At 46.0% G+C, this 21,958-nt stretch overlaps 1 protein-coding gene and 1 long non-coding RNA gene across 7 annotated transcripts in view; both read right to left on the minus strand.

The window, feature by feature from the left end:
- LCMT1 (leucine carboxyl methyltransferase 1) overlaps window positions 1–9,489 on the minus strand; it is a 54,232-nt gene extending 44,743 nt beyond the window's left edge. For 4 of the 5 annotated variants that reach the window (XM_036280500.1, XM_036280501.1, XM_036280499.1 and 1 more), the window contains exon 1: window positions 9,247–9,489. In XM_036280500.1, coding sequence (XP_036136393.1) covers window positions 9,247–9,356 — 110 coding nt within the window. In that variant the 5' untranslated portion in view covers window positions 9,357–9,489. The remainder of the gene's footprint in view (window positions 1–9,246) is intronic. The other variant, XM_036280504.1, reaches the window with a different exon arrangement.
- A 2,956-nt stretch (window positions 9,490–12,445) lies between these two features.
- On the minus strand, window positions 12,446–20,881 carry LOC118642718. 2 transcript variants are annotated; one of them, XR_004961782.1, is made up of 3 exons: window positions 20,832–20,881; window positions 15,538–15,640; window positions 12,446–13,009 (listed from the first exon to the last, which is right to left on the minus strand). It is a non-coding gene; the product is annotated as an uncharacterized LOC118642718 (long non-coding RNA). The 2 variants fall into 2 exon arrangements; XR_004961783.1 differs by lacking the exon at window positions 20,832–20,881 and adding an exon at window positions 15,996–16,104.
- Window positions 20,882–21,958: the final 1,077 nt, after the last annotated feature.

Raw genomic sequence — 21,958 nt, forward strand, 5'->3', positions numbered from 1 at the left:
AATGTCACCAACACCAATTTTTCTAATGTGTGAACAAAGTTTACCTCCCATTTATGTAAGTCTTCTTTAATTTCTCTTAGCAACGTTTTATAGTTTTCTGTGTAAAGGTGTTTCATAACTGTCATTAGATTTATTCTTAAACAATTTATATTTTGATGCTATTATAAATAATATTTTTTCATTTCATTTTCCTATACATGAATGCATATTTGCAATATATCTATCTGACAAAAGACTCCTATCCAACTATAAAATGAACTACAACATAAGTCAAAACCAAGAATAAGATCATTAATAATAATGATCATCAAAATACTTGAACAGACAGTTCACAAAAGATGTAGGAATGGCCAATAGGCACATAAAAAGGTGCTAAGCATCATCAGTCACCAGAGAAATGTAAAACCATGAGGTGCTATTTGACACCCACTGACGATACTGAATGTTAACAAGGATATGGAGCAACTGGAGTTTTCACATATTGCTGGTGGGAAGTATAAACTGATAAACCACTTTGGAAATTAGTCTGGCAATTAAATACACACCCTATGACTACACAATTCTACTCCTAGACATTTATCCAAGAGAAAGGAAAGGCATGTAAGAATGTCATCGCAGCCTATTTACAAGGGCCCAAAACTGGACAGGACTCGAATGCACCCCCATCCGGTGAACGAACAAGCAAATCAGGGTACAGTCACACAGCACGGAAAGGACCAAACTACTTTGCATGGACAGATTCCCTCCCCACCGAACACAAGCCAGGCTCCTCTGAGCCATCTTCTCGACTAGACTGCAGCCTTAGCCTATAACGTAAGACTGAACAAGCGCTAACAGTCGCTGACAGCTCACGGCCAGCCCTCGGATAACCCCGTGCTCCCTGAAGTGCCAGAGACAGCGCGAGGCAGCCGGAGACATGCTGTCCAGCCTGTCTCCCAGTCAGCAAGTCCAGTGGCTCCGCAGGGACCAGCCTCTGTCCTCCTTCCCTCGTTTAGTCATCTTCACTTCTCTGACTTGCTGAGCCCCTGCCTGCCCTCACTCCTGACCCCCATCTCCCTTTAAAACGCCCCCTGCCCAGGGGGAGTCGAGTTCATTCACACAGCACCTTTCCTACTGAAGCAGTTATTGCTGCTTAAAATCGGACCTGACCACTTTAACTGCTGTCTGGCTTCATCGCTAACAACATGAATGAACCTCAAAGCACATTCGTATGATGTTCAAGAAAAGGCAAATCTAATCCATGGTAGCTGCAATCAGAAAATGCTGGTGAGGTGGGGGCAAGGAGACCGAACAGAAAGATACATGGGACCTTTTTGGCGTTTCAGAAATATTTTATATCTCGTTTTGAGTGGTGGTACACAGATATATACAATTTATCAACACTCATCAAACTGCACACTGAAGACTTGAGCACTGAATCACATGTAAATTGTCTCCCTCTTCCTCTCCCCCCTCTATTTCTTTTGCTTCTCTTCCCCTTCCCTCCCCTCTCTCCTTCTCCTCTCCTCTCTCCCTCCTTCCTTCTCTCCCTCCTTCTCCCTCTCTCCCAGGGAAATTCTAGGGGAGAAAAAGATGACAAATGTAGCAGAACCTTTAAATTCCCTTTCCAATACCCACTCACCCCTTCTTCTTTACTAGAAGAACCCCAATCTTGCCCAGCCGGTATGGCTAAGAGGATTGAGCACCGTCCCACGCACCAAGAGGTCTCAATTCCCAGTCAGGGCCTGGGCCCCAGGTGCGGGCTCAATCCCCGGTAAGGGGTGTGCAGGAGGTATCCAATAGATGTTTCTCTCTCATTGATGTTTCTCTCTCTCTTCCTCTCCCTTCGTCTCTCTCTCAAAAAAATTAAAAACATTTTAAAAGAACTCCAATTTTGTTTGAGGCATCAATCTGCCCTATTAGAACTTCTTACCTCCCCATAATTTCCTGCAGCTGGGGGTGGGTGGAGCCACATGTCCTAGTAGGAAGACATCTACAGGGTAGGGTTTCCCAAAAATCTCCAGTTGTTTTGCTAATATCCCTTCCTTTTCTTTCTTCCTGGAGCAGAGGTGCTCAAACAGACTAAGAAAACTCTAAAATTCCCTGGTGCAAACCTGTTCTTGCCCTACCAAACTACGGGAGCTCTGAATCAATTCATAACTAAGCAACTTTGTGATTTGTGGTTTTAAAGCATCAGAATGGTGGTGGTGGTAGTGGGGGAGCCATTTCAATTAGAAGTCAAGAATGCCATTGCTGTGTTAAAGTAATAATTTAGTGTGTAATACATGACACTTCAAATCAACAGGGCAATGGTGTCGGGAAACTGGCTAATACTTTCAGACAAAATTAAGTTAAAACTGCTACATTTTTACATAAAAAAGATGAATGATTTAAGCATAAAAGACAAAACCTTAAAGTGCTGAAAGAAAAGGTTGTAATGATTAGAATGTCCTTTCAATCCATTACTCAATAACACAAGCCATAAAGTCAGGCTGTCGATTTTGCACTGTAAAGATTTATAGTGTCTGTGTTAGCAAACGTACAGACAAGCTCAAGTGAAAACCAAGCATCCATTTGAGAGAAAATACTGCAACAAACACAGAGGCCAAGGATTACGGCCCCTCATATAAAAAGTTCTTATAAAGCAGAAATAAAATTACAAGTAACCAAACATGAAAAAGACAACGCAGCCGGAAAACGACTGGAGAAAGGAGTCACATAAAAAATACCAATGATAGCCCTGGTCGGTTTGGCTCAGCGGTTAGAGCGTCGGCCTGCAGTCCAGAGGGACCCGGGTTCGGTTCCCGCTAAGGGCACGTACCTCGGTTGCAGTTTGTCCCCGGCCCTGTTTGGGGTCATGTGGAAGGCAATCAGTCAATGTGTCTCTCTCACATCGATGCCACCCCCCCTCCCTACTACTCTATCTGAAGATAGATGCAAAAGGGTCCTCAGGTGAGGATAAAAAAAAAAAAAAAAAAACCAATGATAGTGAGCAGACTTAAAATCCTCAGTCTCACCAGTGACTACAGAAACACAAGTTAAAGAGAGGTGCTCTTCTCCACCCGCCTGCTGTGAACCACTGGAGACCAAGAAGATTCTATGATTAGAATCTCATTCGCCATGGGTGGGAATGAAAACTGATATACCCTCTTTCAAGAACCATTTTGCAGAAACTTGTCACTTTGTCATTTAAAACTTCAGTTTTTAAAAGAAAAAAAAAGATGTGAATATCACTATTTTAGATCTAAGATCATTACCTTTCATAGGTATTTTCCCATATTTAATTTATTCCTTTTTTTAAAAAATGGGAGCTTTTGGGGGGGGGGGGGACCAGGCTTTATTTTACTTTCTTGATGGGCAAGTTTGGCAGCTAATTTCTCCTGCATACAATGCCCTCATTCTGAAGTGATGTGTCTTCCCTCGGGGTGCAAAACAAACACCCCGCCAAGGTCTCAGCCCTGCTCTCGGGCCACATGTGATGGCGCAGTGTGCAGGAAAGACCCCCGGCCTGCAGGAAGACACCGCCTCTCCTGAGAAGTGATCCTGTGGACAGCACCTGATGTCCAGAGGGACATTTTTCAATTTGGTTGAGAAGTCAGGTTCACATCTATAATTTTCACATTAGCACTGCAGCCTTATAGCCCCTGGTCCGATTTCTAAAACATATAGACCACTCAAAACCAGTAAAAGGCAAAGACAGATTGTTAAGGCCTCATAGGATAACATAATCTTGAGCATTTCACACGCTGTTCCTAATCACTTTAGCCATCAACAAATAAGTACTGTATGTCTACAATGTGCATGGCTCTGAGGTGGACACGGTCCCTGCTTTGCATCATGTTTATTCTAGTGGGAGGCACTAACACTGAAAACAATGGGTGTCTGAATTACAAATGACTGGTTACCACAAAGGAGGCACACAGGGTGTTATGAGAACATACGGCAGGGGTATGTTCAGGGTCTGTGGGTGTCAGAGAGGCCTCCTTGGTTGAGGGAACCCCATCTGAGAGAAGCCAAAACCTTGGCAACATCTTTGACTCCTCAGCCTCACCCCACATCCAACCTGCCAGCTCATTCACTCTCTCAGCTCTCCCTGACAGCTTCTCAGCACCTCCACCGCTACCACCGTGGTCCAGACCAGCCTCTTGGACCTGGGATATCCCAAAAGCCTACAAACTGACCGCTTGGCTCCCATCCTTGCCCCCTGCAAGCTCGGTCTTAGCAGAGAAGCTGAAGTGATCCTGTTAAAACTCAAGTCAAGTCAGCTCATTCTTCAGTTCAAAATCCTCCAATGGCTCCCATTTCAGAGTGAGTTAGGTCCTTACAAGAGCCTGCAACCTCTGTCCCCACAGGCCCCAGGCGGCAGGCCAGGCCAGCTCCTGCCTCTGCCCTTCCCACCTGGGGCACTGTTCCCCCAGGGGTCCGCAGGCTCACGCTCTCACACCCTGCGAGTCTCTCCAGCACTGACCTTCTCGGTGGAGTCCTCCCTGGCCGTCCCACCCGAGTATGCCTCCTTCCAACAGTCCTACAGCGCTGGCCACCACCTGGCACACCAGATGTCTTGCCTGTTGTTTCCCAGCTGTTTCCCCCACTGGAATGAACGCCCCGTAAGAGCTCTGCTTCTGTTTGCCTCATTCACTTCTGCTCCACACTAGAACAGTGTCTCCCTAAAGCGAGCAGGCGCTCAGTAAGGAATGCCGAAGGAGGGCATTCCCCTGAGACAAGGTGGACCTGAGCAGGCAAGGGAGGGCGGGGCGGCACACTGGGAGGCCCGAGGAAGACCGCGAGGGTGGCAGGGAGGGGTGGGTCAACTGAGGCAGAAGCAGGTCCTAGGAAGTGACGTGATCAAGTGTAGCTTTTACAAATCGCTCACGTCAATGCTCTAGATTTGGGGGAGGTACGTGGGGGAGCTCAGTTAGTGGACCAGTGCCATAACTCAGACCACAGGTGACCTTAGCTTGGCCAGAGATGGCAGAAGCAGAGGGCAGAAAAGGAAGCAGATTCCAGGCATGTTTAACAGATAAGAATCTAAGGTCTGGGTGACAGACCGCACAGGGGTAAGTGAAAGAGCAGCTTCAAGATCACCCTACCCTTTTTACCTGCGCGCTAACTGAACAACAGCACCGTCCACTGAGCTGGGGGGGGGGGGGGGCACGGAGAACATGGGAAGGTGCTCTTGAGCACAGTTTTGGAAATAATGAATTTGAGATCATCATGAGACATCCTAATGGAGGTTTGCAGTGGGCTGTGAAATCTCCAGGATAGCATGATCAGATCACAAAAGGTGTGGTGTGTTAAGCAATGTTGTGTAGATTTTTACCTGGTATCTGACAGCTAATCAAAAGGCTTTAAGTAACAAGGGACAGGATAAGATGTGTGGTTCTGAAAAATCTGGCCACAGTGTAAACTCCTAGATGGGGCAGGGGCTAGTCTAGAAGCAGAGGGGCCAACAAGGACACACTGTACCGGGGGGCCAGGAGCCCTGAGCACGGACTGCAGCAGCGGGGCAGGAAATGGGAACAGACCTCACACAGCTGCTGGGAATTTTTCTAAAATACAAAACCGGATCATGTCAGCTCCCCACTTAAAATTGCTCAGGACTTTCCACATTTTATTCTCTCACAACCTGTCCACAGTTCTCTCTTGCCACCCCCATCCCCACCCAAGGTCCCCTGACACACTTCAATGGCTATGCTGTTCAGCTCATGCTATTTCCTTCTGCCTGGCAAACACCTGCTTGTCTTTTTAAGCCTCACCTGCGCCCCTGTGCAAGATGAAAAGTAGGGCTGACCTCCAGCGCTGGCCCGGCCCTCACAGAGAGCCAGGCTGCTCTGTTGGACATAATCTTGCAGAATATCAACACAAGGTCACACTGCCACAGTGATGAAGTGAGACAAAACAGGACCACTTCAGAATTTAGTCTCAACAGACAAAAACAAGGTCACTGGGCCATCCACAAAACACCAGACCCCCCTCTCTCCCAGCTGGCATGAGTGACTGGCTCCTTTGTGAATTACAGTCACTGTCTCCCTCAGTCACACCTCCTTCCAGGAAAGACTGATCAGAGTACCCAGACGACAGGACTGCCCCGCCTCCCGTCAGCACCCAACCCACAGCAAATCGCCGCTTCCTTGGACTTTCCCCAAAAGTATCCACCCAAAGCCCAACTCCTGTGAGTTCTTTCTAGCACCCTCTCACGGAGAGGCCCCAAGAGTTCCCTATGGTGTGAATGCTGCACGACGGGGAATTAAACCCAACTTGTCTAACTACACGTGTGTTTCTAGTGCTCTCTGCTGGAGGACATGCACAACTGTAACAAGAAAGGATGATTAAGTTAGTGGGAAGTTAGTGAATTCCAACCTGATGGCTTCCATTTTCATTGTTCAACAAAACCCACAACTTTACCCATGTTACCTTGAGAATGAGGGGAGGGTGGGGTAAAAAGGTTTAAGGAGCCCTGGCCGATTTGGCTCAGCGGTTAGAGCGTCAGCCTGCGGTCCAGAGAGATCCGGGTTCGGTTCCCACTAAGGGTATGTACCTTGGTTGCAGTTTGTCCCCGGCCCTGGTTGGGTCGTGTGGGTGGCAGCCACTCGATGTGTCCCTTTCACGTCGATGTTTCTCTCTCTCTCTCCCTCCCACTCTATCTGAACAAAATATCGAAAAATGTCCTCAGGTAAGGATTTAAAAAAATGAAGTTTGAGGAAAGTGGAAAATGTCTGAATTAAGTGTTCTGGAGAGTCAGAAGGCGAGTTGGCCAGAGAATCATACTAGAATAGTCATGCTGTTAAGGGCACAGGTGAGGTTGGTTGACATGAACTCACAGTAGCTCCAGGCCTCTGGGCTGTGTGATTTCTACCACCAGTATTCAAGGTCAAGAAGGAGAGTTTGGTTCAACCAGGGTTTGAGGTTTACTAGGACTGGAGGGCAAGGAAGAGCAAGTCTCTGCCAAGGGAACATCTGAATGACTGACTATGAACTCTAAGCTCAACTGAGAGGTAAGAGCCTAGAGGAAGTGTCCAAAGGGTAGAGAAAACCGTGGAGGTCCTGAGGAGAAATCGGCTGAGGGTGTGACAGAACTAACTGATCGAGTGAGCTGAAAAGAAGAGTGCAAAAAAGCCTTGCGGAGCCCTGGCCAGTTTGGCTCAGCAGTTAGAGCATCAACCTGTGGTCCAGGGAGACCCGGGTTCGGTTCCCACTAAGGGCACGTACCTCAGTTGCAGTTTGTCCCCGGCCCTGGTTGGGTCGTGCAGGTGGCAGCCACTCGTCGATGTTTCTCTCTCTTTCTCTCTCTTCCTCTTCCTCCCTCCCACTCTATCTGAACAAAAAATGGAAAAATGTCCTCGGGTTAGGATTAAAAAAAAAAAAAAAGCCTTGAGGAAACGCATCCAACGTGGCTAATGTGTCTGGTCTCATAGCTTGGGACCGAGGCCCGAAGCTTCTGGTTCAGTGGGGCATGAGCAGGTCCCGAGCATCTGTTTCAAAAAGCCCCAGGCAATGCTGCAGTGCAGGTCGGGTTGAAAACTACTGCCTTCAATTCTCTGCAGTTCCAAGCCCGAACTTCTCCTACAATGGTTAGGTGTCTGCAGACACCAGGGCCACCAGAAACAGGCAGAGAAGAACTGAAATTATCAAAACTATCCAAGTGGGAGTCAAGAAAAGTCATGCTCTAGCCCTACTATTTCTCTGTGCTTTTCCTTGTGTCTGAACTATTTTATAGCTAATTTATTTTTTTTAATGTTGTATTGATTATTTAGAGAGAGGAAGGGAGGGAGAGATAGAAACATCAATGTGAAAGACAAATTATCAATTGGCTGCCTCCTGCACACCCCCCACTGGGGACTGAGCCTGAAACCCAGGCATGTGCCCTGACTGGGAATCAAACCAGGACCTCTCAGACAATGGGACAACGCTCAAGCCACTGAGCCAGACAAGCCGGGTGCTAATTTACTTTTTTAAGTAAACAAGTATGCAAAATACATTTCCAATAAGTATTAAGTAAACCAATATTATCAGTAAATAGTAAGTAAACCGAACCCTAATGTGCTACAGAAAAGTATTTTATTTCCCTCTCATAATTTAGATGGCACTGCAGATTGTCTTAGCAAACAGCAGTCAACATGAGAACAATTCTTTTTTTTTAATCCTCACCTGAGGATATTTTTCCATTGATTTTCAGAACACCCTCCCACATCATTTATTTTTTCCTTTATTGATATTAGAGAGAGAGGAAGGGAGAGAGAGCCAGAAAGATCGATGAGAGAGAACATCGATCAATTGGCCACCTCCTGCATGCCCCCACACTGGGGATTTGGCTCACAACCTGGGCATGTGCCCTGACCAGGAATCGAACCGGCAACCTCTTGGTGCATGGGTCAATGCTCAACCACTGAGCCACACCGGTCAGCCAGGCATTCCTACATCATTTTTTTCCAGCCTTTTGTTTTCAGTTTAAACATCACTGCCTAAATTACAAAATCAGCACTCAACACAACACTGTAATTATATTTCATGGGTGATCATTCTTCTTCTGTCTCTTTTCCAACTCGGCTATGAGGATGTCAGGCAACATGTCAGTCTGGTTCATTATGTGGTCCCAATCACTGAATCTCCACCACCCTGCACAAATGAAGGGCCTGGCACAAAATAAGCTCTCAATAGTTTTGGTTTAACGAATGAATGGAGTTCACTCAAGTCCCATGCTTTCTTTCTCATGCTTGCAGGTGTGTGACATATACCCCGCTACACCTCTAATCGTGTAGACTCCTGTAGGATACAGGCAAGAACTCTGGAAAGAACTGGCTCTGCACACCAATATGAGGTGGTCCTGGATGCCTCATTTCCCCCCTTGATTGGCTTGAGAGTCAGGTGCACAGAGGGGATCTCGACAACCCCAACGGAATGTAAACTATCAAAAAGGGAGAAACCTGCACTTCTCCTAACCTATCAAGATTGTGGATAGTGCTTGACGTTTGTCTTTCTAGCAAGACTAGCTCCGGGTAGGCCAAGACCACGTGTGCCTCGTGCAGCGCTGTACTCCAGGCACGGTACCCCGGACTTGCACCACGCCTGGCACACAGCATAGGTCAGATCATTATGACTTACATAAATGAACCCCCGTTCTGTGAAAGTCACAGGTGGGAGGCGAGGGTCGCAGGAGCTGACGGGCACCTGGTGGCGTACATGCGCGTTCCGTAGATACAGGCCCGCCTCCCACCTGGGCCCCAGCACCCCGGGGATGCCAGCCCCTAACCCGCGCCCCGCAGGCACCTCTTGCAAATAGACGCATCTTCGCAGGTGCCGCGCACGCCTTCGTCGTCAGTGTCGCTCGAGGAGTAAGGACAGGAGTCCAAAGTGGGCTTCCTCAGACTACCGGCCATGGGCGTGGAGGTTCCGGGGTACTGTGCCCACCCGGGACATGGAAGCGGGGTCGACAGCCGCCAGGGAAATTAGCTAGCCTCCAGGAAGGCAGGAGAGAGGGGCTGGCTCCGCCCGGCTCAGCTGGAGCGGCTCAGTGAGACCGCCCACGACCGCTGTCCCAGCAACCTTCGCGCTTATTGGAGCCTCTAAGGGGATGCTCATTGGGTAATTTCTTCATCTCTCAGCCTGCGGAGGTGCTCATTGGACAACTCCTTTGGTCCCGACCACACAACCCGGAAATTTGCCTGGGAGGGGGAAGTAAACTGAACTTAACATACTATGGCACCGCAATGCTTACTGGGAATTGTAGTCTTTGGTGCTTTGGGAGGCCACTGTATTTCTTACTGCTGGTCAGGAAATTTATAACTGTAATTGACCCAGGGCAGGATCCTAGCACTGGGGTAAAGGGCAGAGAATCCAGCCAGAGGAAACAAGTGTCGTTGTGACAGTCAGTCGGGGCTCAGTCTCATTCAACAATTGAACAAATATTTATTGAGCTCCCTCTGTGCCAGGAGCTAGCTCTGCACACATGATGGCCTTTGAGATGTCATGAAGGAAGGAATGTGTGGAAAACTATATAGCAATAAAAATGAGTTAACTAGAGCTGCCACTTGCAAGCATCAATGGCTGAATTTCAGAAACATATAGTAACTGAAAGAAGGAAATACAACATTTTTGTAAAGTTCAAAGCGAGCAAAATTAAAGTTGTTTAGAGAAGCATGCCTATCCAGTAAATATAAATATAAATATATATACACATATATATATATATATATATATATATATATATATATATACTATATAGGAAGGTAAAGAAATGGAGAGGCAGGATTTGAGGTATTTGTGACCATATGCAAGTGGGCAGAGTAGAACACTGGAGAACAAAGAAAGGGAATGGGCCCGGCCAGTGTGGCTCAGTGGTTGAGCGTTGACCCAGGCACCTAGAGGTCGCAGGTTCAATTCCTGGTCAGGGCACATGCCCAGGTTGTGGGCCAGGTCCCCACTTGGGGGCATGCAGGAGGCGGCCAGTCGAAGTTCTCTCTCATGGATGTTTCTATCTCTCTCTCTCTCTCCCTTCCTCTCTCTCTAAAAAATTTAAAAGGGGGGGGAATGGGGAAGAAGTACATATACACCTCAATAATTTCTCAAGTTGGAGTGGGTTCACAAGTGTTTGTTTCACTATTATGCATATTAATTGTGTTCATTACATATACTTTGTACTGGATTTATTATAAAGCATTTTCTAGATAAAGTGTGTTTGCATATTCCATTTCATTATCTGCCAGGGGCAGGGGATAGATATACTCAAACTTTAAGAACCTTGGATCACACACACACACACACACACACACACGCAAAATAAACAATAACAATACCCAGTACACATGTCTGGGGAAAGACCAGATATCAAGTGCTTGCTTAGTATTCAATGGACAAACAAGAGCTTGTTAATACCCACAGTAAAAACAACAATAGGGGAGGCTGTGTGATGAGATGACATACACCATTTTCTTTGAATGGTCCTCTGCGAAGAGGGTAATGCAAACCACTCAACAAACATGGTCTTCTAGGTTGGCAGTGTACACATTCCATGGATGTATAAATGTCAACAGCAAGTAGAATAACGTGTGGATACCATAGGTGTGCATAGTGAGGATGAGGGTGATTAGAAGAAGGTGGCAGATACTCTGATATACTTGTGGTGTTTGGTGAGCAAAGAACACTTCTTTTCTTTGCTGAGCCTTCAGTTTTGGGGGAGGGATGGTGATTCAGAGAACTTTGGTCAGTGTTTTACTGAGGGCCACTGCCAAAGTCTTCCCAAAGGCAGGGCCCGCTCATTCCATTTAAGCTCATGCTCAAGGGATTAGAATTTTATGACACAGTTGTAGAGTCTGGAAATAGCAAGCTTAGCGATCTCAAGCTGTGTGATGCCTCCAAATATGAGACTAATGAGTAGTTGTGAACAATGTCCCACCAGAGAAAGGTTAGTAATCTGCATCCTCTGGAGCACTGTGCATTCACTTAGGGGTGACCTGAATTTGAAATGTGGAAACTGATGGGAAAATCACCAGAGCTTGTGGAGCTGAATTCAGAAAGAGGGAAGAAACTGTCATCTGGAGCTTACAGCTTTCATCCTGAGATGAGTTCAACCTAACCCTACCTCCCATCCTCATCTAGCAGTGTCTCAGTCAAATCATTATCTTCCTTCTTTGCTGGTCCCTTTTTCCAAGTTTTCAGCTGTGACTTCCTCATAAGTTTTAAGTAGTTGTAGCCTGTTGGAAAGGCTATCTTTCCTCCATTGAATTGCTTTTTAACAATTTTTTTTTCCTTTTTATTGATTTGAGAGAGACAGAAAGTGAGAGGGAGAGAGAGATAGAAACGTCGATGAGAGAGAACATCGATTGGCCGCCTGCTGCGTGCCCTCCCACTGGGGATTGGGCCCACAACCTGGGCATGTGTCCTGACCAGGAATCAAACTGGTGACTTCGTGGTGCATGGGTCTACGTTCAACCACTGAGCCACACCGGCCGGACTTGAATTGCTTTTTAAATTGCTTTTTGCGCCTTTGTCAAAACTCAGGCGTGCATATTTGTTAAGACTATTTCTGGGTTCTTTGTTCTGTTCCATTGATCTATGTGTCTGTCCCTCTGAAAATATTACAGTTTCGGTTTCTGTTGCTCTATTAAGTTTTAAAACTGGGTAGACTGAGCGCTGCCACTTTATTATTCTTTTTTCAAAGATTTTTTAGCTGTTGAAATTCCTTTGTCTTTCCATATAAATTTTAAGTCTTGTATGTATCTACAAGATTATCTTACTGGATTTTAATAAGAATTGCATTAAATCCCTGTATCAATTCAGGAATAATTGACATCTTTATTATGTCGAGTCTTCCAATCCATGAACATAGTGTATCTCTCCATTCATTTATATTTATTTCTCTTATCAGTGTTGTGTAGTTTTCAGCATACAAGTCCTGGGCATGTTTTGTTAGATTGACATTAAGATTTTATTTTTATTAGTGATTGTAAATATAATTTTGGTATCCACATGTTCACTACCAGTATAGAAATACAGCTGACTTTTGTTTATTTTAGAGCCTGTGTCATTGTTTGATTCAATTATTAGTTCTAGAAAAAAATGCTTTTTAATAATTTCCTATGATATAAAGTTGGAAATTAAGATTCACTATTAAGAGCTGTCATGACAGCTGGCAAAATCAGGGAGCCTCAAATGGCCTAACAGCAAGTTCCCCACTCCCTCTTATTTCAGAGCTAAGGCCTCCTAACCAAACAACTCTTCTTATCACAGGGACCAGACACAGAGTTCAGCAGGCTTCAGTTCCCTATCAACCCACAGAATCATTCAGACAAGCCCATCACACTCTCCTGCAGGAACCAGGTCTCACTCCGTGGTCTTCTTACTACAAAGTTTGCCCCTACAGCCCCTGCTTGTTCATTCTTTTCCCAAGTGCAACCCCAAGTGACCCTGCTTGGTGTGCGGTGTCCTCCCCTGGGCTGTGAGTATACATGACTAATAAATTGCGGTTGATATCCTCTGTCCAGTGTCTCATGTTCAGCCATTCCCATAAGTCTAGGGCAAGAATCTCTTTCACCTATGGAGAGAAGAGGAGTTAGCATTACAAACAGAATACCTTAACCTCAACTGTGGACACTTGGTCAGCTTTAACTAACTGCTCCTTTGCTAATTAACTAGTTTCATAAAGTGGCAGTTACTCTCTGGGATATAACTGCCCATTGCTGGTCAGCTTGAGCTTTAGCTCATGTTCTGTTATCTAGACTGGATGTTACCACCAATTACCACCCCAATTTCTTATTCTTACCAACAAGATAAGAACTGTCATTAATTTATAGTTTATCCCAGAGTGAGGTTATTATAAAAAGTGCTGATGAAAACCCAGAAATGGACCCAAGGCAATACGCTCAATTAATATTTGACAAAGGTGGCAAGAGCATACAGTGGAGTAAAGACAGCCTCTTTAATAAATGGTGTTGGGAAAATTGGACAGCTACATGCAAAAAAATGAAACTAGACCATCAACTTACACCATACACAAAAATAAACTCAAAATGGATAAAAGACTTAAATGTGACCCGTGAATCCATAAAAATTCTAGAAGAAAATGTAGGCAACAAAATTTCGGACATCATACGGAGCAGAATTTTCACTGATACATCACCGAAGGCAACAGAAACAAAGGAGAAAATGAACACATGGGACTACATCAAACTAAAAGCTTCTGCACAGCAAAAGAAACAATCATCAAAATGGAAAGGCAACCCACTGTATGGGAGAACATCATTGCCAATGATGTATCAGATAAGGGGTTAATTTCCAATATATAGAGAGTGCTCATACAACTCCACAAAAGGAAGACAAAGAACCCAATTAAAAAATGGGCAGAGGAGCTGAATAGACACCTCTCCAAACAGGACATACAAATGGCCAAGAGACATATGAAGAAATGCTCAACATCACTAATCATCAGAGAGATGCAAATTAAAACAACAATGAGGTATCACCTCACACCTGTCAGAATGGCCGCCATCAACAAATCATCAAACAACAAGTGTTGGCGAGGGTGTGGAGAAAAGGGGACTCTAATACACTGCTGGTGGGAATGCAGACTGGTGCAGCCGCTATGGAAAACAATATGGTGCTACCTCAAAAAATTAAAAATTGAACTTCCATTTGACCCAGTGATCCCACTGCTGGGAATATACCCTAAGAAGCCTGAAACACCAAACAGGAAGAATATATGTACCCCCATGTTCATAGCAGCACTATTTACAATAGCTAAGATCTGGAAACAGCCCAAGTGTCCACCAGTAGACGAATGGATAAAAAAGCCGTGGTACATATACACAATGGAGTACTATGCAGCGGTAAGAAAGAAAGATCTCTTATCCTTTGAGACGACATGGAGGGACCTGGAAAGTATTATCCTAAGTGAAAGAAGCCAAGCAGAAAAAGACAAATACCACATGATCTCACTTATATACGGAATATAATGAACATAACAGTCTGAGGAATACAGTAGACCCAGACACATGGAAGTAGGGCACAGACTGACATCCCTCAGAAGAGGGGATGGGGGGTGGGGGGGTGGGAAGAGATAAACCACAGAATTTATATGCATGTATGCATATCCAATGGACATGGACAACTAAGCCGGGGACAGGGTGGAGGGGGGGTGGGGTGGGGGGTGCCAATGGGGTAAAAAGGTAAAATATCTGTAACAAAAAAATAAATAAAAATTCATAAATAAAAAATAATAATAAAGAAATAATAATAAAAAATAAATAAAAAGTGCTGAGGGCCAGAAAACCTGAGCATATTGGATTCCCAACAAAATAACCCAGGGGGTTGGTTGTGAAAGACATGGGTTTATTAGGCATTAGTGCACACAGGTGGTGGCTGACAAGTAAAGTTGGCCATTGCACTGGCTGCCACTGGTGAGGTTGAACTGCAAAGTCCCATCTGGCCTGCAGACCAGCCGCATCAGGGGCAGCCAGCTGGTGCTATTGTTTTGCTGTCCCCCAGACTTTCCAAGCACAAGGTTCTAGAGAGTGCAGAAAACAGAGAAAAACAGGGCTTGCAGCGGGGAGGGTAGGTGTTTTCACACCAGCTGTGTGAGATTAAACTGTTAGCTGTTTTCTTGGCTGAGGAGCTGGCCAGGCTCCCAAGGTCTCACAGTCTGCTTACTGATAGCCTTCATCGTCTTCCCCCAGGATGGGGTGGGGCAGGGGGAGTTGGAGTATGGGAAGGGGCCCATGTTCCCATTTACCATACAAAGGTGCCACCAGGTTGACCTATGTCTGACAGGTGGTCTCCCAGGCTCCCATCTGAGGGCAGTGACAATGCAACATCTTAATTTGTGGGTGTTTGAGTTCCACTTAGTGGGTGTTGGGCACTTGGGTCACTGTGTCTAGCCTAGTGACCATCATGGGCTGTTTGGGCACCCATACAGACACTGGTTGGGGTGCACTTCTAGTACAGTCCTGGGGATGACCCCTTGTGTTGTTTGTGGAAAGAATGAAGGCCATCATCCCAGGAAGATTTAAGAATGGCTCCGTGGTTGCTTCCTGAATTATTTTCTTTCAGGCAAAGGTAGTGAATGACCTTGCCTGTCTCCTGTGCTGCTGCTTCCCTTGCTGTTCTCACATGCTCCCTTGATCCCTCAGGGTTTCTGGGTGCACATCCCTGGCAGTCCATGGCCCGAGCTCTGATGAAAAAGAATAATAAAAGTAGGGGAGGGACCTTTGATATTTAACGTCTATCCCAATGCAAAACCCCTGACCAACATGCTTGGGCTTTTGCTTAGTCTTGTTGCTTATCGGCAGGACAAAGGACTTATCTTGTGATCAAGGGGCTAGAGGTTCCCACCCTAGGCACCTAGGCATAGACAAAATAGTCTCGCTGGATGTGGACTCCAACACTGGGAGATATACTGACATTCCTGGAGGAAGAGGATAGTCATCAGTGGGGCCCACCCTGCTCCCTTTCCCCATAACCATCTGGAAGGTCTCACAACATGTGATTGGATGGAGACAGAAACAAAAACCTGTGACTTGACATACCTAGAGGGGCAGCAGTCCACACGTGGAAAGCAGAGGGCTGCAGCAGAAGACAGTTTGATCCATCAGCTTCTGGGGAGTGGGCCCTGTGCTCTCCCACTGCACCTCTCTGGGGCACGAAATCCTGATCTTTGGCATTATGGGAAAAACACCACGACAGCCCCGTGGCACAGTGACAGTGTTCATTCAAACCCGATGTAAGCCCTGTCTTTAAACCCAACCACTGCCATGAGGGAGGCCCTAACGCTGAAGATACTGACCTGATAGTCCCCCACCCTCATGTATATCCAGTGATAAACCAAAGAAAGACATCAAAAAAACAAAACAAAACAAAACAAAAAACTGGATACAGAAGGAGGACACAAAAAAGTTAATTAAGTAAAGGTTCAAAATTTGACCCAATTGGAAGTCCAAATAATTTATATGGCCAAATTCACCGATTGGCTTTTGTGCCTCTACAACATAGGTTTTCAATGAACTTTAACATCTGCTAAAATGCACCAGTTGACAAACCTTCATAAACTTAATGTGAGAGCTCGCATTATGGTTATATCTAGTTAATAACCATGTTTTCCTATTTAATGCATTGATATCTGAGGTCTTGATACCTTGAAGGGACTGTCCCTGCCAGAGTTAGCTCATTTAATTCCTAGAGGTAGTCAACAGCTCATCTGTGAGTGTATCTTTCAGGTGTAAGCTAACCAGTCCAGAGCCCATATCCCCAACCACCTCCTCTACCTGGCTCTGACACTCTAGGCCACTATTCCCCAAGGACAGGTACCAGACAACTAGGGACACTGTGCCCCAGAGCCCACTGAAATAATTCATGGTAGCCGATCCTAACCCAATGTTTACCCTGCCTCACTGGTTCCTTATCATGGAAACCACAATAAAGTCTCATTTCCCGCTCACCCCCTCTGCCTCCTGACTATCCCTGGTGCCTCCCTATGTGGGCCCCCCCCATGGTGCGCCTCCTGTGGTTGTAAAAATGTTTTTCATGTTAGTTATGTCTGTGGCTTTGTGTCTTACATACCATACCTCATTAAAACAAATCTCAGGCACCCTTAAAATACCTGGAAGCTCACGAAATTTAAATATGGTAATACCCGGACAGTGTGGCTCAGTGGTTGAGTGTCAACCCATGCACCAGGAGGTTGCTGGTTCAGTTCCTGGTCGGGGCACATGCCCAGGTTGTGGGCCAAATGCCCAGTGGGGGCCATGCAGGAGGCAGCTAATCGATGTTCTCTCTCATTGATATTTCTATCTCTTTCTCCCTCTCCCTTCTTCTCTAAAATAAAGCAAGAAAGAAAACAGTGTAAATATGGTAACTATTTTGCTATGATAGATTTGACTTACATGTTCTGTTTAGGGCATATTTCAACAACAAACTTTACTGAAATCCATTTATGCTGTAATTTATAAATTAGTCCACCTTGAGTGGGGCTTTCTCTAACAGAAGGCTCTATAGTCTATCCACATTAAAATCGGTAGGCACTCTTGCCCTGGCCGGTTTGGCTCAGCGGTTAGAGCGTTGGCCTGCGGTCCTGAGAGACCTGGGTTCAGTTCCCGCTAAGGGCACATGCCTCGGTTGCAGTTTGTCCCCGGCCCTGGTTGGTTGTGCGGGTGGCAGCTACTCGATGTGTCCCTTTCACGTCGATGTTTCTCTCTCTCTCTCTCTCTCTCTCTCTGTTCCTCTCTCTCCCTCCCACTCTATCTGAACAAAAAATGGAAAAATGTCCTCGGGTGAGGATGATAAAAAAAATAAAAAATAAAATCGGTAGGCACTCTTGCCCAGGTGGGGTAGCTCAGTGGATTGAGCACTGACCCATGGACTGAGAGGTCCCAGTTTGATTCTTGTTCAGGGCACACGCCCAGGTTGCTGGCTCAGTCCCCAGTAGGGGCTGTGCAGGAGGCAGCCAAACGATGTTTCTCACATCGATGTTTCCATCTCTCTCCCCCTTCCTCTCTCTCTAAAAAAACCAATACAAAACACATTTAAAAAAAAATAGTATCAGTAGGCACTCTGGTTAGTGCCCTCAGAGACTCCTTCTGTGAAGAGGCATCAGCAATTCCCTCTCATGCTTTCTGTAGTCTCTGGACTACGATGTCCATAAGTTGTCCCTGGGTTTCTGATGCATGAAACTGCCTTCCTTGGCACTGCATTTTATCTACCATTAGTGCAGCAATTACCGGACACCCACTGAGCTCTTTTGAAAACACAGTCTCTCACAGGCCCTGAGCCCATTATCCCTTGGGTTAAGGATGCAGTACACCAGAAGCCGGGTGTGGCTATCAAGGCCTCTTTGCTACAAACCTGGGCCCTCTGGCATATCCCACCTGCTTCCACTATTACTACTCCATAGTCAGATGCCTTGACATTGGAGGATGTCACACCTGTCTCAGGCTCCTGGGTGACCTTAGGATCAACTGAGTGAACATCAATGAGAGTGTATGCGTTTTGTTTTTGGTGATCACCTCTACCTCCTGGTCTAGTACCAACTTCACTTCCTAGGGAAGCACTTTTCCCAATTCCTAAAAGTCTCAGTCATCACCAAGGTTTAAATGGATGTCAAGGCATCGAAGAGTGACTGTGGTATAAGGCCTGAAATTAAGATTCGCTTTAAGCCTGGTTGGTGTGGCTCTGTGGTTGAGCATCATCGACCCACACACCAAGAGGTCACCGGTGTGATTCCTGATCAGGGCACACGCCCAAGTTGTGGGCCAAATCCCAAGTGAGGGGCATGCAGGAGGTGGCCAATCGATGTTCTCTCTCATCAATGTTTCAATCTTTCTCTCTCTTCCTCTCTCTAAAAAATCAATAAAGAAAAAATATTTTAAAAAAAAAAAAGATTCATCGTTAAGCCCATAGTGGCTCACTGCGGTTCTGTTGGTTGAGTGTTGTCCTGTACACAGAAAGGTTGCCTGTTTGATTCCCAGTCAGGATACACATCTGGGTTGCAGGTTCAATACCTGGTTGGAGTACACATGCAGAGTCAACTAATCAATGTTTCTCTATCATCTCTCTCTCTCTCTCTCTTTCTCTCGGTTCTTCTCTCTAAGCATGTCCTCGGGTGAGGATTAAAAAAGTAATATTAATAGCCTGGCTGGTGTGGCTCAGTTGGTTGAACATTGTCTCATGCACCAAGAGGTGGCCATTTCAGTTCCCTGTTGGGGCACATGCCTGAGTTGAGGGCTTGAACACCAGTAGGGGGGTGTGCAGGAGGTAACTGATCACTCTCTCTCTCTCTCTCTCTCTCTCCCTCCCTTCCTCTCTCTCAAAGAAAATCAATAAAACATATTAAAATTTTAAAAATTAATCAATAAAAGATTCATTTTTAAGTGTTGCCTTAACATCTGGTAAAATCAGAGGGCCTCAAATGGCCTACCTGTAAATTATCTTCCCCCTCTGTTCTCAGAGATAAGGTCCCCTAACCAAACAACCCTCCTCATCACAAGGAGCAGGTGCAGTTTATCTGCAAGTATCAGGATCCAGTTTCGTATTAGCTTGTGAAATTATTCAAACAAGCCAATGACATCCTCTTTCAGAAACCAGTGCTCACCCACTCTCTTGTTACTACAAAGTCTGCCCCTTACAGCCACTGCTTGTTCACTCTGTTCCCAAGTGTAACTCCCAGGTGGTCCTGCTTGGTGTGTGGTGTCCTCCCCTGGGCTATGAATATACATGACTAATAAACTGTTGAGCTCATCTGTTCAGTGTTTGGCCATCCCCATAAGTTGAGGATGGGAAGCCCTCCCTACCAACAGGTGAAAAGGAGGCAAATTAAATAACTCTGGTCTGTACTTTTTAAAAAGGCATTATCCTGCTATGATTAGACTTGTGAGCTTAAGATTATTTGGGTTTGCAAGAAGTCACATGTGGCTGGAGGGTGGCCAATGTATACATGACAAGTAGGAAGTAAGGCTGCAAAAACAAGACCTTGGATATTCTGTTCAAGTTTAGTCTTCAGACAGTGGGAAACCCTAAAATAATTTAAAGCAGAGAAGTGCTTTCAGATCTTTTTCTGAGAAAGTTCACCCTCACTGCAATGTGGAAAATAGATTCAAAAGAGTGAAACCAGTAACATCAGTAAAGAGTCTACAGTACTGGACCATGCAAGAGACAGGAAGTGATGGATCAGAGGGGTGGAATCAGAAAGGATGGAAAGGGATTAAGATACATTTAGTAGTTGATTAGATATGGAACTCATTCACATTTGGAAAGGTCGCTATAGGTATAGTGACTTTTTTTTAAAAAAGCAAATTAGAGCCCTGCCCAGTTTGGCTCAGTGGTTAGAGCATCGGCCTGCGGTCTGGAGAGACCCGGGTTCGGTTCCCGCTAAGGGCGCGTACTTGGGTTGCAGTTTGTCCCCGGCCCTGGTTGGTCGTGCGGGTGGCAGCCACTCGATGTGTCCCTTCACGTCGATGTTTCTCACTCTCTCTCCCTTCCTCTCTCTCCCTCCCACTCTATCTGTACAAAAACTGGAAAAATATCCTCGGGTGAGGATAAAAAAAAAAAAAAAAAAAAGGCAAATTAGAGACCGAAAAAAGGCGGTGGAGTGAACGGAGCTACACAGACCGTCTCCCAGAACCAAACTGGAATTACAACTATAACACAGACAAATCGACGGGAAAAACCAACAGAAAAGCAGCTTGCGAGGACCATACAACAAGGGACACTGACTCCATCCCGGTAGGCTTGCGAAGGCGCGAGACGGGGCTGGGGGCCCACGGTCGGCAGCTCGGCAGCGGCCTCAGCTGGGAGCAGCGCCCTCGGGTCACACTCCCAGGCGGCTCCACAGCGCAGCCGGGACAGAGGCTGAAACAGCCACAGCCACTCACCTTGGGCTCCAGCAGAGGGAGGGCAGACTGGACTGGAGCTGTGACGGGACACTCGGGGTTTGGACGGCGCTCAGAGCTTTGGCTGAGTGCAGCCACTCAGGACGGTGGCCACATTGCTCCTTCCCAAGGCTCTGAGGAGAGGCAGCAGCCCCTCCCTTGGAGATCCAGCCCCACCCTGTGGGCCATTGAAGTGCTAATTGAGGCTCACTAACAACCAGCCTCTGCCCCACCCTCCTGAAAGCCCCTTGGCTGAGCACCAGAGGGAGTTTTTCAATCAACTGACAACCCAAAACTCATCAATTAACCTAGACTGCTAGCCTCCAGGCAAAAAGCTAGAGGATAACAGTACTTTTCCTGGGCTGGCAACTTTAACCAGGAAAGTAAGACTTGACAGTGGTGTTCAACGTGGGTCCTCCCTCGCTCATCTAAACACAGGAGAGGGAGCCACAAACAGCAGAGCACCAACACCCACAGGGAGAGCTTGACAGGCTCCAAGGCCCACAGTGATGGCCAAAATGGTGAAACACAGAAACAGAAGCCAAATGAAAGAGCAAGACACCTCCACCGAAGATGAGATCAACGTGGAGCAATTAGGCATGTTAACAGAGCTAGAATTCAGAGCCATGATCTTGGGGAGGCTGAACAGCATGAGTAAGGACATAGAGACACTGAGGATAAGCCAATTGGAAATTAAAAACCAACAGGAGGAGATAAGAAATGACATATCAGAAATGAAAAACACATTGGAAGGTTTAAAAAGCAGAGTAGGGGAAGCTGAGGACCGGATCAGTGAATTAGAAGACAGGGTAGAAAAAATCAACCAATCAGAAAAACAAAAGGAAAAAACTATTAAAAAACAGGAAGACAGCTTAAGAGAACTATGGGACAACTGGAAACATAATAATATTCGCATCATAGGATTCCCCGAAGAAGAAAATGAGCAAGGGATAGAGAATATATTCAAAAAAATAGTGAGAGAAAACTTCCCTAAGTTGGTGAAGGAAGAAGGCATTCAAGTTCAAGAAGCACAGAGAGTCCCAAGTAAGAAGAACCCAAACAGGCCCACACCAAGACACATAGTAATTAAATTGCCACAAATTAAAGACAAAGAGAGAATCCTAAAAGCA

This window comes from Molossus molossus, unplaced genomic scaffold (genome assembly GCF_014108415.1).
Source record: "Molossus molossus isolate mMolMol1 unplaced genomic scaffold, mMolMol1.p scaffold_m16_p_3, whole genome shotgun sequence".
Taxonomy (NCBI): domain Eukaryota; kingdom Metazoa; phylum Chordata; class Mammalia; order Chiroptera; family Molossidae; genus Molossus; species Molossus molossus.